Raw genomic sequence first — 14,550 nt, forward strand, 5'->3', positions numbered from 1 at the left:
TGTTCCGCTTCTAGTACCGGGCAGGTGGGGCGGGCTGAGCTCTGGGAGGGTAGGGAGGGGGTGGCTAGTCTCAGTGCCTAAGGCTTCCGTCTCTGCTTGGCAGGGAGGGCTTAAACCACCGTTTTCAGCCTTCTTCCCTCAGTCTTTTCTCTGAGGTCTCTGCCATAAGCATTGGGTTCAGCTGTGTTATATGCTGCCCCCTCAGTCCTGTGGACCATAAGTGGAGCCCTAGCAGTCTGAGTGTTTCCCTCTCCTTAGCTGCGGTAGTTCCGGGATGCAGCGAGTTCAGAGCACTGAGCTAGGTCTGTGTCCTGAGCCCGCATGGCTCTGTCTCCGCACTTCCTCTTTCCCTCCTCCCCCGCTCAAGCCATTCGCCCACCTTTTGGTGAGTTTAGTAGTGGGACTCTTCGTCTTGCCTGTCTGCTGTGCAGGGAGTGCTTTGTGCAATTATTGTTGTTCGATTATTTGTAAATTCCGGGGGAGCTTTACAGAAGCTCACCTCATGCCACCATTTTGATCTCAGGTCCCTTCCTGCTTTTTAACTGCCAGTCTTGGGTGTGGGATGAGCCTGTGTCATGTCTCTAACCCTCCTACCTGTCTCAAAATGGTTTCTTCTGTATATTCATAGTTATAGAACTTCTGTTCACCTAGACGTCAGGCAATTCTCAATTATTGTTGTTCTGTAGTTTAGTTGTAATTTTGATGTGGTCCTGAGAGGATGCAACCACAGCATTTAGCTACTCTGCCTTTTTTAACAGGAAATTGACTGTAGATTGTGATAATGATGAGGGCCAATGGATTCATGATAAGACTAAGTAGCATTATCAACCAATTAAACTAATAGTTGTGTGACTGTTTTGGATTCTCTCACTGAGAGCTGTGTTGACTTCAGAAGTTGTTTGTAAAGCAAAAAATGGTAAGCTTTTGAGGTTCCATTGTTTCCAATATTAGTGGTCAGGACATGTACACTAAGTTGGATAACAGAGTTTTTGACTACCTAATTTTTACATTGAGAAGTAAGATCAGAGATATGTGAAGTATAAAACTTAAGCCATCTATTTAACAACTTACCTGAAACACAGCCAAGAAAGATCTTATTGGAAATTGCAGACAGTGAACAAAGAGTATTAGGAAGACTAATTTCCATGGAAATGGATGCTGCACAGGCAAAACCAAGGTGGCCATTGGGAGTTCAATAAATGTCTGCTGATTTATCCATTTAACATCCCTATAAGACAGATGTTAGTTTTGTGTGCATTCTGTACTGTGATTTACCTTCACGCCAAACATTTTACGGCTAGACAATATAATATGTTTAGGTAAAAGCATAGATAAGCTTTTATCATTTGAATTTTATTTAGTGTTAAGTATGTCTTTCATAGCAAGTCAAGTTTATCTGTATGTGGGAAAATAGCAAATCAAGCATAAATAGAATAGTGTGTTCTTTAGTAGTCAATGTTATAAAATCTCTGAGAAAACTAATATTTTATTCAAAAATATTTATTGAGCACTGACTTAATTTTATTTTTAATCTTTACTTTTTAGAACTGGAAGATAAGCAGAAATCTACATCTGGTACCTCTTCGAGTATTAATTTGTTCTTACAAATGTTTTAATCAACGTGGCCCAAACCTATTTGGAATTGCTCAAGTGTAGAGCAGGTGAAAAGCTCATTTAGAGTCTCATATGAGTTTCCCTGTAAGCTCTGCACACCTAGTCAGATAATACCCTAATTATGATACCATGCTGTAGCTTTTCTTTTTGTCAATTCATTAAGCAAAAGAAGAATTTACTTGTAAAGATCCCACTTTAAGCATTACAATCTACTTTTAGATTGTTTGGACTGTAGATGTGCAGTTCCTTTTACTTTAAAATAATAAATGGAAAACTAAAGATCTATGTGGCAAATGAGTGTTATTTTTTCCTGTCATTTTATGACCACCCTCCTTTTCTGGTATTAAGAGACTTTGATGGAGACACGTATGTATTTTATGCATGTTTTGCAAATGAAAGAGAATCACTTTTTTAGAAAGTTAGAAAGAATTACTTTTTAGTATCACTAGTATAGAAAATTGTATCACATTTGTATTATTTCAGTTGAGCTCTTATTGTTTAAGAGGCACTAGCATCTTATTGACAAAGATAAAATCTTTATTCCACTTAAAAATCAGTAGAAGCCAGGAAACCCAGGTTTGGTTACTCCTAATAACATCACTTTATTCTTGCTTTTAAAATTTTAATTATTTTTTTCACAAATGAAACTGACAGAAGCCAGGGCGGTAATGTTGAAATGAGCATTTATTTGGCTCTTTTTCTCTAAAGAACAACAGAAAATTAAGAAAAGAAGTAATAATAATATATGGTATAGCTTGTGTAGAACAGTGGCTTTTAGAAGTGTGTCTCACAGCATCCCAATCAGTTGAGTAATTGTTAGAAATGGAAATTATCTGGCCCCATCCCAGACTACTGAATCAGAAATGGGAGAGTGTGTGGCCCAGCAGTCTTTTTAAAACAAATCCTGAGGTGATTTAATTCACGCTCTGCTGTGTGTTCAGTAAAACAAGAAATGTAATCATAATTTTATGTTTAAACCCCACTAGAGATATATTTATTTATATAACTATTTGGTAGTACTTCTGGTGGGAAGCTGAGTGGACAATCATATTCCATATATTTATTGCCCTGTTACCTTCCTATCTAGGTCTTTTATTAGTTCACGTCAGGACATACTCCTTTATGCATCAGAGTTGCCTCTGGCCTACCTGGGGAGCTAAATCAATGGAGCATAGCTAAGAGGCCCTCAGTTCCAAAGAATATAAGAGTCAGGTTCCACTGAGTCAGAGACGAGGCCCTCAAGGTAACTTTCTAAAGTCTCCATTAACTAAGAATGATTTTAAACTAAAATAGAAAACAAAGTACAAATGGAAGTCCCAAGAGCTCATTAAAAATGAGTTACAGGAATAACCTGTATGCTTATTGAGGGACAACTCAGTACATTGATTTTGATTAGGGAAATATTTTTATGCAACTGATGCTATTGAAAAGATTATTTTGTTTGCCATTTTAATCCCATGACTTCAGTCACAATTTATGTGCAATCTTGATTCAGGGGAGAAAATTGTGTCCATTTGTTCATCTATGCACTCATTTATTTAACAAACATTTTAGGTGTTCTTGGAGCTTAAGTGACACAAAAAGAGAATTTTGACTTTCTACTTCCAACTTTTCACCCTGTCCTTTTCATACCTCAAGGTACTGAGATCTGGTTTCTGTTCCATTATTCCATAACTGGTCTTTCAGAGGTCATCAGTGACTGCCTACCAGTCTACCTGCTCCTCATCCGGCTAGTCTTCCCTGCAGGTTTGGACTCAATTGACCATTTTCTTTTCTGCCTCTTTGAACTATATGCCTAAGGTTAATTTCTTATTTCTCTGACAGCCTGTTCCACATAACTTTACTGGAATTCTCTTCTACATCTTTTCTTTTTTCCCCAGAAAGTAGGGTTCTATGAGATTCTCTACTCAGTTCAATTTTCTTCTTTTGTAACACTTTTTCTTTACCTGAAGGAACTCACCTACTCCCACCAGTTTCATTTACCTTCATTTATCACACCTGAGTGGGTAGCTTCTAAATCTTTCTCCATTTTAACCCCATGTTTCCAAGCTCCTCAACTTTAGCATATCTAAATTAAGACTGATTCTCCTCCAAACTCTTGTTTCCCATTACTTATTTACTAAACAAATATTTATTGAGGGGTTACTATTTACTGGACACTGTTCTCTGTCCTAGGGATACAGTAATGAACAAAACTGACAAGACCCCTGCTCTCCAAAACTTGTAATCTAATGGGGTACACAAACAATAAAAAGTAGACAAATAATGTAGTTATACGTACTTTGAAGAGAAGTAAAATAGGATTTGGGAGATAGAGAATGATGGGAATACTTTTTGTATACGGTGGTCTGGATCTAAGAAAGTAATATTTGATCCAAACATGTATGGGAATGAGTTGTATGGCTATAAAGAATAGAAACTCGTTGAGTGTTTAAAAGGCTGAAAGCCTGGGATGATGGTAGAAAGCACCGAATAACCGAACATGTGCTAAAAAATATCTCGTCTCTGATATCACATGTTGCTAGGTGCATGGTCATACATCAAGTGTCACCAGGGAACCAGACTGGAGAAGGATGAATCTGCTTCTGCCCTTTAGGACCACCTCATATTCTGAAGCATTGGATAATTAAATCAGAAACTTAATCTTACTTCACTTACATGTGTGTACCTGTATGTGAGTGTGATCTCTTCTTGTTGATCCATAATTCATCTGAAATACTACTGTTGGAATTGGAAACAGTGCAAAATATTTTTATTCTCTAGCAATTGCAACCCACTTTAAAAAGAAATTAGTTTCAGGTGTACGAAGCAATGTAATAGTTAGACATTTACACCCCTCACAAAGTGATAACCCTCCCAATCTACTACTACCCCTCTTACATTGTATATAGCTATTATAATACCATTGACTATATTCCCTACGCTATACTTTACATATATATTTAATTATAGTTTACATTCAATATTATTCTATTTCAGCTTCAGGTGTATAATGCAGTGGTCAGGCATCTACACAGTCTATGAAGGGATCCCCCTCATTAGTCCAGTACTCATCTGTGGGGAGCCATGATTTCTTGTTATTCTAAAGCCTTGCAGACTGGCTCAGTTTATGATTAACTTGTTTCAGCTTCTAAGGCATTATCTCTGCCTGCACCTGGAAGGTGCTTGCAAGCTGCTGAGGAATGAGGTGGGAGTGACCGGTTCTCAGACACTGAGGACTGAAGACTAGCAGGATAATTGGTGGGCTTTGTCATGAGATAATGACTTTGGGAAAGTTTCAAGGATTTTGTAGTTTGTATGTAAAAGTCATAAATTTACTCTTAATGAGATAATGCATACTCATGATTGTTAAGCTGCATGTACACAGATGGTATAAATTGGTGAAGAATAGTAAACTCGGTGCTTCAGGATCACTGAAGACCGGCCGCATCATCATATGTGTGAGTGTCTTTTTTCATTCCCACTCCCCCATTCGGGTACTGTTCGATTTGTGGCGGCTGGCCCGTCACACTTGGCGCCCGAACAGGGACCGAATACGGGGGTAACAGTGAGGAACACCGCGTGGTTAGGGCCCGGCTCTTATTGAGGAGCTTATTTCATGGATGCGCGGTGAGTAAGGCACTGTCCCCTCGGTCGAATGAATGTGTGAGTGAATGATAGCTCCACGACTTCGTGTTATGGAGCTTGTCTGGGCCCTAATCTGAGGTTCCGGTTCTGTCATATGGCATAACAGCGATTGGGCTTCCGCCCACCAGTTCGGGGATTTATACCGAAACGCCTTTGTTAAGACAGATTTGGTCCCATCAGGGGCACGGCCAGACGGGCATCTGATTGTTTTTCTTTGTTTGAAAGAAGGGCCGAGTCAGGGAAAAGAGAAATAGGTCACGCCAGCAGCAAGGACCTGTGTGTTAGAGGACTTAAGAAAATGGGTCACGCCAGCAGCAAGGACCTGTATGTTAGAGGACTTAAGAGATTACTTGCCGCCCGTGGCAGCAGGGAGAGCAAAAAGCAATTAGATAAATTTTTAGAATTTGTAAAGGAAGTTTGCCCATGGTTTCCAGATGAAGGTACCGTCAGCTTGGAGACTTGGGAAAAGGTTGGAGAACAATTACAAGGCTATTATAGTGTCCAAGGACCTCTGCGGGTCCCTGTAGAAACATTTGGATTGTGGACTTTAATTAGAGATTGCTTAGATCTTAAAAGGGAAGGCTGTAAGTTAGAAAGAGTAAAACAGGCAGGGAATGAAGAAACCCTTCCGTTTGCCGCTTCACTGGAAGAGCTGGGAGAAAGGGAGGGGGCTGATTATGGTGAAAAAACTTTTCCATCTGCCGCCTCTCCGGAGGAGAAAAAGGAGGGGGAAGGAGTCAGATATGCATAGGGACTTGCTAAACATAATAAAGAGCCTGTTAGCCAGAAACCTCCAGATAAACACTGGGAAGATTTAGACCCTCAAGATCAGAAAGATTTAGTAGTGTCTGCAGCTCAAAAAAGCAGGCGGCTTGTAAATCCTATAGTTACACTTACAGAACAGATAAAGATGATTCAAGGACAATTAGTCGAGCTCAAAGTTGCTGTGGGTAAAAAAAATTGTCCTCTGGGTCCCCAGATTTCTTTAAGAAATCAGTGGGATCCTCGGGGTAAAGACCCCCCGCCAGGATATGTTAAACCAGGGTCAGATTCTGTTGTGCGCTCCCCTCTTCAATTGGCTTGCAAAGAGACTCATAAGCAGGGAGAGTCTTTAAAACAATTTAGAGTATATCCTGTCTTTGACAGGCTTGACCAGACAAAAAATGTGTTTAGAAAAAGGAGACCTTTTCTGTAAAAGCAAGTAAAAAAAAAAAAAAAAAAAAAATTAAAAGAAGCTTGCGCACCGTACGGTCCTATCGCCCCTTTTACAATGACAATTTTAGATGCTATGTCTAGTGAGACATTGGTGGTTCAGTGGTAAAATTCTCGCCTGCCATGCGGGAGGCCCGGGTTTGATTCCCAGCCTCCCCGTTAACCTTTTAGTACAGGAGCAGCTTGATAAAGGCCATATAATTGAATCTACTTCACCCTGGAATTCCCCCATTTTTGTAATTAAGAAAAAATCAGGAAAATGGAGATTATTACAAGATTTGAGAAAAGTAAATGAGACCATGGAAATTATGGGTGCTCTCCAGCCAGGGTTGCCACACCCTTCTGCTATCCCAAAGGATACTTATAAAATAGTGCTAGATCTAAAAGACTGTTTTTACAATATATTACTTCATCCCCAAGATTGTAAGAAATTTGCTTTTAGCGTCCCTAGTTCAAATTTCCAGGAACCTATGAAAAGGTACCAGTGGCGAGTTCTTCCTCAAGGTATGGCAAATAGCCCCACCTTATGTCAGAAGTTTGTTAGTAAAGCAATTGATAACACCAGAAAACAGTTTCCTTCTGTTTGCATCATTCATTATATGGATGACATTTTGTTGGCCTGTAAAAAGGAAAGGGTGTTGTTAGCTTGCTTTGTGAATATGAAAGAGAACCTTCTGGCCTCAGGTCTTATTATTGCACCCGAAAAAGTACAGAGAAGTGAGCCTTATTCTTACTTGGGATTTCAGTTGTTTGCTCAGTATTTCACTCCACAAAAAATAGAGCTTAGAAAAGATCATCTTAAATCTCTTAATGATTTTCAAAAGTTGTTGGGAGATATTAATTGGCTGCGCCCTTCTTTGGGATTAACTACTGGAGATCTTAAACCACTGTTTGAAATTTTAAAAGGAGATTCTGATCCGACCTCCCCCAGGTCTCTTACTGAGCCTACACGGAAGGCTCTCTCTAAGGTTGAGAAAGCCATTCAGCAAAAAATTCTCTTTATTTTGCCAGCAATTCTCTATCAATCATGTTACTGGCATTCCTTACAATCCCCAGGGACAAGAGATTGTTAAACGCACTCATGGCACATTAAAAGTCAATTTACAAAAAATAAAAAAGGGGGAGTTATATCCCCTGACGCCCCATAATTACCTGTCTCATTCTCTCTTTATTCAAAATTTTTTGACCTTGGATGCCCATGGTAAGAGTGCTGCAGAGCGCTTTTGGCATCCGTCTGATGCCCCTCAGGCTTTGGTCAAATGGAAAGACCCACTTACAGGCTCTTGGCAAGGCCCAGATCCAGTCCTCATATGGGGCCGAGGGCATGTTTGTGTTTTTCCACAGGATGCAGAAGGCCCTCGGTGGCTGCCAGAACGATTGGTGCGACATGTGGACCCTCTACCTGCTAATGACATTGATGACCCTCAACAATGCAGAAGAAAACCAGACGTATTGGGCCTATGTACCTGATCCACCAATCCTCCACCCTGCTGTATGGGATGGTTCTGAGATTCCAGTCTATGTCAATGACACTCACGCCCTAGGATTGCCTTCTGATGGACACATAAAACAACATTTGAAAAGTTTTGTAAATCAGGCACTCCCTACAGTCAGGTGGCTGCTTTACCAGATGGGACTAGAGATTGGACCACTGTTGTTAAAACTGTTAATGTAACTGCTTGTGTTCCTTCCCCATATGCACTTTTGATTGGAGATATTAATGTACACTTTGTAGGAAATCAATTTAATGTTTCCTGTAATAATTGTTCTTTAACAAATTGTATTTCTTGGGTGCCGTTAGGAACTAATGTTATGATACTTAAACAACCATCTTTTATTATGCTTCCTGTTAATATCTCTGGACCTTGGTATGCTGAAAGAAGTTTGCAGGTTTTCAAAGAAATTGAGTATGCTTTAAGCAGACAGAAGCGGTTTATTGGACTTCTCATAGCAGGAATCATGGCTTTGGTTACTGTCATTGCAACTGCTGCCACCGCAGCAGTGGCCCTTTCTCAGACTATTCAAAATGCTCATTATGTTAATACTCTTTCAAAAAATGTTACTTTGGCTTTAGGGACCCAAGAAGCCATTGATGAAAAATTAGAACAAAAGGTGAATGCCCTCTATGATACGGTTCAGTATATGGGAGATGTGATTCAGAGTATGAAGGTTAAATCTTATTTAGAATGTCATTCAAAATATCATTGGATATATGTTACTCCTAAAAGATATAATGATAGTCAATATGATTGGAATCGGGTTCGTTCACATCTTCAAGGAATTTGGCATGATGCTAATGTGTCTTTAGATATGTTTCGGCTTCATGATGAAATTCAAAATATGAGAGAAGCTGAACCCTTGAAATTTGATGCAGCTCAGGCTGCTTCTGAGTTTATTGATGCTCTTAGAAATGCTATGCCATCTATGCCTCATATTACCCATTCTGTTATGATTTTTCTTATATTGGGCATCTGTGTCTGTTTGGTTCTGTGCCTACTCCCCATCCTCATTAAATGTTTCATCAGCAGGATGTTAGACTTGCGAGCTGACATCCATCAGCTTGAGCTTAAGACAAGGCCTTAAGTCTCTCTCTCCCCCTTGTATGTATTGGGACGGGTTAGCCAATGACGGGTAAATCCTGGGAGGTCCTTCAACACCTAAGACAGGGCTTGTATTAAAAAATACAAGTTCCAAAGACGGGTTAATTGATGAGACGGTCCCGGGGTGCCTAAGACAGGCACCGTCACCTTATATCTCCTGTAATATGGATTTTGCTTCAATAAAATAAAAAAGGGGGAGATGTGGGGAGCCATGATTTCTTGTTATTCTAAAGCCTTGCAGACTGGCTCAGTTTATGATTAACTTGTTTCAGCTTCTAAGGCATTATCTCTGCCTGCACCTGGAAGGTGCTTGCAAGCTGCTGAGGAATGAGGTGGGAGTGACCGGTTCTCGGACACTGAGGACTGAAGACTAGCAGGATAATTGGTGGGCTTTGTCATGAGATAATGACTTTGGGAAAGTTTCAAGGATTTTGTAGTTTGTATGTAAAAGTCATAAATTTACTCTTAATGAGATAATGCATACTCATGATTGTTAAGCTGCATGTACACAGATGGTATAAATTGGTGAAGAATAGTAAACTCGGTGCTTCAGGATCACTGAAGACCGGCCGCATCATCATATGTGTGAGTGTCTTTTTTCATTCCCACTCCCCCATTCGGGTACTGTTCGATTTGTGGCGGCTGGCCCGTCACACTCATCTGGCATCCTACATAATGGCTATATTCCCCATACAGTATTTCATATCCCCGTGATTGTATTGTGACTATTTGTACTTTCTAATCCCTTCACCTTCTCCCCCATCCCCACCCCCTCCCATTTAGCAACTATCAATTTTTCTCAATATCTCTGATTCTGTTTCTGTTTTGTTTGCTCATTGTAATGGCGAGTGGGGAAAAGAAGGGGAACACATGCTAAAGAGGACCCAATCAATTTATTTGGAAATATGTAATAGCAAAAGACAAAGGCAATCAGAAAATACGCAATGACAGAAGATAAAGGCAGTTAAGACTAAACGATACACAGTAATAACAATGTTATGTCAAAGAAGCTTCACCAAACCATGGGGAAACAACACTGGAAAGGTCAGGAACCAAAAAAAGACTAAGTCCGCATCTGGAGACTGGGGCATCCCCCAATGCTGCAAGGTGCATGCAAGTTCTAATTCCAAGTTCCAAGTTTTAAGTTCCAATTTTTTGCCAGTTTAAGTCTGTCTTATGTATCTCTTCAAAAGCAGGTTAGAGCCAAGTTTCTTGTTCCTGCCTCCTCCTCAGGTAATGGCCAGTTCCGTGAGGGTTCAGCAGCCAATGTGATAAGAATATTGTTTATCTGGCTGAAGGGCCAGTTCATCTGGACAAACAATCTGTTGTTTCTGCTTGGGAGTGTTGGCCCAAGGCCATTTAAGGCTTGGCAATGTGCATGTCATGTCATTCTCATATAACTTGTTACTTACTTCACCTCATCTGCTAATGAGGGAGAAACAGACAAAATGAAACAAACTTCTTCATATCATCTGCTGATGAAGGAGAGTCTTTACCTCTTCTGCTAATAAGGGAGAAACAGACAAAATGATATTTCTTCATCTCATCTGCTGATGAGGGAGAAACAGACAAAATGAAACAATGGAGTCACATCAGCCAATGAAGGCGAATTTTCTTAACCTAAACCTAACATCTTCCCCACACTCATCTATTCTGTTCTTTGGATTCCACATATAAGTGAGATCATATGGTATTTGTCTTTCGCAGACTGACTTATTGCACTTAGCATATTCTCTAGCTCCATCCATGTGGTTGCACATGGTAAGATTTCATTATTTTTTATTGCCAAATAATATTTCATTGTATAAATGTACCACAGGAATTGCTGGGTCAAAGTAGTTCTGTTTTTAATTTTTTGAGTAACCTCCGTACTGTTTTCCATAGTGGCTGCACCAATCTGCAATCTTACCAGCAGTGCATGAGGATTCCCTTTTCTCCACATCCTCACCAACACTTGTTGACAGGAGTGAGGTGGTATCTCGTTGTTGTTGTTTTTAATTGGGTAACAGTGTGTTTTTTCCAGGACCTATCGCTCCAAGTCAAATCATTGTCCTTGAATCTAGTTGTAGAGGGCGCGGCTCCAAGTCCAGTCACCATTTTTAATCTAGTTGTGCACGGCACAGCTTCCCCATCACATGTGGGAATTGAATTGGCAACCTTGTTGTTAAGAGCTAGTGCTCTAGCCAACTGAGCCATCTGGCCGCCCCTCATTGTGGTTTTCATTCAACCATCTTTTATTTATTCACGTGAATTTGAAGCAATTGGAGCATTAACTTTTGTGAATTATTTAGATTCAATTTTTCTCCTATTGTGTCTCTTCTGTGAGTGTTCTCTGGAATTTTTGTTGTTTACTCACATTTGCCTCAGGACATAGGAGAGTAAATAAAGAGAAACTCAAGTCTCTTTTACTGTTTATTATAAGCTCTTCTTTGTGTTTTGGAGAAGTAGTTGCAAATGGAATAAAATCTATTATTTTAGGATTATTAATGAATTCCATTTGTTCCAGTTATTAATTTGTTCCCAGTCATTAATTATATTAATGAGTTTCTATACATCCCTATAATTCAGTATAATCTCTGATTATTTATATTTGTGTATTTCCTTTACACAATTCAAGATGGATTTTCTTCATTTAATTACTTAATATTTCTAACAACTTTTAGAATGGTGTTAGTTGAACCCAGTGGATAAAGAATTGATAGATCTTGCTAAAAGTACTGATATTATTTTCTATAATTAAAGCAATAGGTAATTCACAATATTTGCTTTCTTTCAACCTTTATGTTAAAAAAATTGTTTTCTTTACATTAACGTTTATTAATGGAGATTACTGAGAAGGTAGATTTTTTTTTTCACCTAATAAAACTTCTAAAAACTCCAAAATGAGACTTGGAACTCTTATTGGCATTTCTTCATATAATATTTCTTTGTGTGTTCGTTTTGTCTAGGTTATTTTCTAACTTCAGCGGTGAGAAAATAATGGCTGAAAGTCATTTGCACGTGCTAAAAATTTCTTGGCACAGAGAAAGTCCCTGGGTAGCTTAATCTGCAAACCTGCTGCTGGAAATTTGGAAGTCTTCTGCAGGCCACAGGGCTCGAAATTGCATGAAGTCTCCTGACCTGCTGTTTGTAAAGGACCTTGAGACTCATAGATTAGCCACAGCACACCTGGATTAATGAGGGAACTTTTAAATAATTTTCATCCTTCTATAGGGGTGTCATTAGAGACCAGAAAAGTCACTTGAGGTAGAAGTGAGTTCAGGATGCGCGCCCTGTTTCTAGGTACAGGGTTGGAGTGAGTGAAGATGGCTAATACGGCAACACCATAAGTAAATGGGGTGGGAAGTTGATGGAGGGTGAGTGAACCATAAAAGTTAAAAAGCAAGCTGCTCTCCTTCCATCACCATATATTTGATTCTGTTTACCCTCTGGGTGGTGAACACACAATGTGATATGTAAATGATGTATTACAGAATTGTACACTTGAAACCTATGTAACTTTACTAGCCATTGTCACCCCAATAAACTTTAATAAAAAATAAATAAAGAAAGAAATTAAAAAAAAGCTGCTTTAGAAGGTGGGATGGGGAAAACAGAGGATCTATAATCTTGTCAAGTCAGGCTATCCAAGAGGAGTTGAGAGATCTGGCACATTCAAGGGCAAGTGTTTGAGTCATAAGAGAAGAGATGGGGCAAATTAGCATCATTACAGACTGTAGGTGAGGGACCTTGTCAGTATTAATAACCTTGAGTCATGGCTTGCAGGCAGATAGCATGGGTCAGGGACTGTGTGGGCAGGGCCTTCACAAGGACCATCTTATGGAAAATTTATGCCTTTTATTTCCTTAAGTTGATAAAAATTTGGAGAGGAAAAAGGCAGGTGTATTGAAGAATGAGGAAGCTGGATGCAGGGGACAAGAGAATCACAACTAATCATCACTCTCCTAGTAAAATTCGCAAAAGCCTCTAGTCAATTGAATTATAACCAAAGCCTTTGATTTCTTTTTGGTGTAAATCAGCAGTTACATATGATTTATTATTTTATCTTTCTAAATAAAAGACAAAACATATTGAAAATATTTTAAAACTTACCCTTTAAAATGTCTCAGTCAAGTAAGTATTATTGGCTTGAAAGAAAAAATAATACTTAAAAGAATAAAATATCCACGTTCCACTGAAGCAGTTCCATTTTATGTTTATAATTGCTTATCAAACAAATATTTCTTGATACCTCCAATAAAGAAGACATTTTCTAAATTTAGGAATGGACAGGCCTCAAAGTGCTTCTGTATGTTCCTAACACAACATGCAGAGAGGAATTCCTTTATAATGAATCAGATCAAGCCCACCTCTTACCAATCTCACTCTTTCTTCTCTTTCCGCTCTCTGATTGTTCTTCCCTCAGATCTGCCTCCTGCTCATTCTCCCACATCCTGCAAGATGTGCCTCCCTGGCCAAGATATTTAAAATTGTGAGTTCCACCCCAAGCACACTAAACCCCTTCCCTTCTGTGTCTCCCTTATCACCTTCTATTTCACTCTGTAAAATACTAATTTTATTTATTGTCTCTCTGCCTCCCCTGTAATGTAAATTCCACGAGAGCAGGGCAGGCATTTTTCCCCTAATATTTTATCTTGAAAATTCTCAGACATACAGAAAAGTTGGTTGAATTTTACAGTGAATACCCGTATGCCCATCACCTAGATTTTACAATTAATATTTTGCTATATTTACTTTATTATGTATCTATTCATTCCTTTATTCAGCCATTAATCCATCTTATTTTTAATATATTTTTGAATTTGCAGACTTCAGTGTTTTTCCCTTCTAATATTTCAGCATTTGTTTCTCTTTTTTATTCTTCTGAGGTAAAATTTACATGCACAGATTTATACCACTTCAACAAATGCGTTCACAAACCGTTCTCTAGATATGGAGCTTTACCACCACCCCAGAAATTTCTCTTATGTCCCTTCCTCACAAGGTTGCCAAATTTCATACATAAAAGTACGGGACACCTAGTTAAATTTGAATTTCAGATACATTTTTAGTATAATGTTTCAAATATCACATAGGACATACTTATACTAAAAAAAAAAAAGTCTTTGTTTTTCATCTGAAATTCAAATTTAACTGGGATTCCTGTATTTGATCTGACCACCCTACTTTCTGAGAATTTCCTGTCCCATCCCCCCAGAAGCAATGATTGTTCTGATTTTTTTTCACCAGAGATTTTACCTATTTTAGACCTCATAATGTATTTTTAGAATTTTATATGCAACATTTTTTTTCACTCAGCATAATACTTTTGAGATTCATTTATATCATTGCATGTATCATGAGTTTGTTCCTTTTTATTGTGGAATAGTATTCCATAATATAACTATCATACTGCTTGTTCATCTATTCTCCCACATTGGGCTTTTTCCAATTTCTGTCTGTTATGAATAAGCTGCTATGAACCAAAGCATGCTTAGAAACATTCAACGGCTACCAG

General features: G+C 38.8%; 2 protein-coding genes across 2 annotated transcripts in view; both read left to right on the top strand.

Moving 5' to 3' along the window:
- The window catches only part of LRRC69 (leucine rich repeat containing 69), a 181,265-nt gene extending 179,393 nt beyond the window's left edge, over window positions 1-1,872 (top strand). The window contains exon 4 of the mRNA XM_033125823.1: window positions 1,546-1,872. Coding sequence (XP_032981714.1) covers window positions 1,546-1,656 — 111 coding nt within the window. The 3' untranslated portion in view covers window positions 1,657-1,872. The remainder of the gene's footprint in view (window positions 1-1,545) is intronic.
- Window positions 1-14,550, top strand: part of SLC26A7 (solute carrier family 26 member 7) — a 445,736-nt gene that overhangs the window by 143,914 nt on the left and 287,272 nt on the right. The gene's annotated exons all lie outside the window — the stretch shown is intronic.

This window comes from Rhinolophus ferrumequinum, chromosome 14 (assembly GCF_004115265.2).
Source record: "Rhinolophus ferrumequinum isolate MPI-CBG mRhiFer1 chromosome 14, mRhiFer1_v1.p, whole genome shotgun sequence".
Taxonomy (NCBI): domain Eukaryota; kingdom Metazoa; phylum Chordata; class Mammalia; order Chiroptera; family Rhinolophidae; genus Rhinolophus; species Rhinolophus ferrumequinum.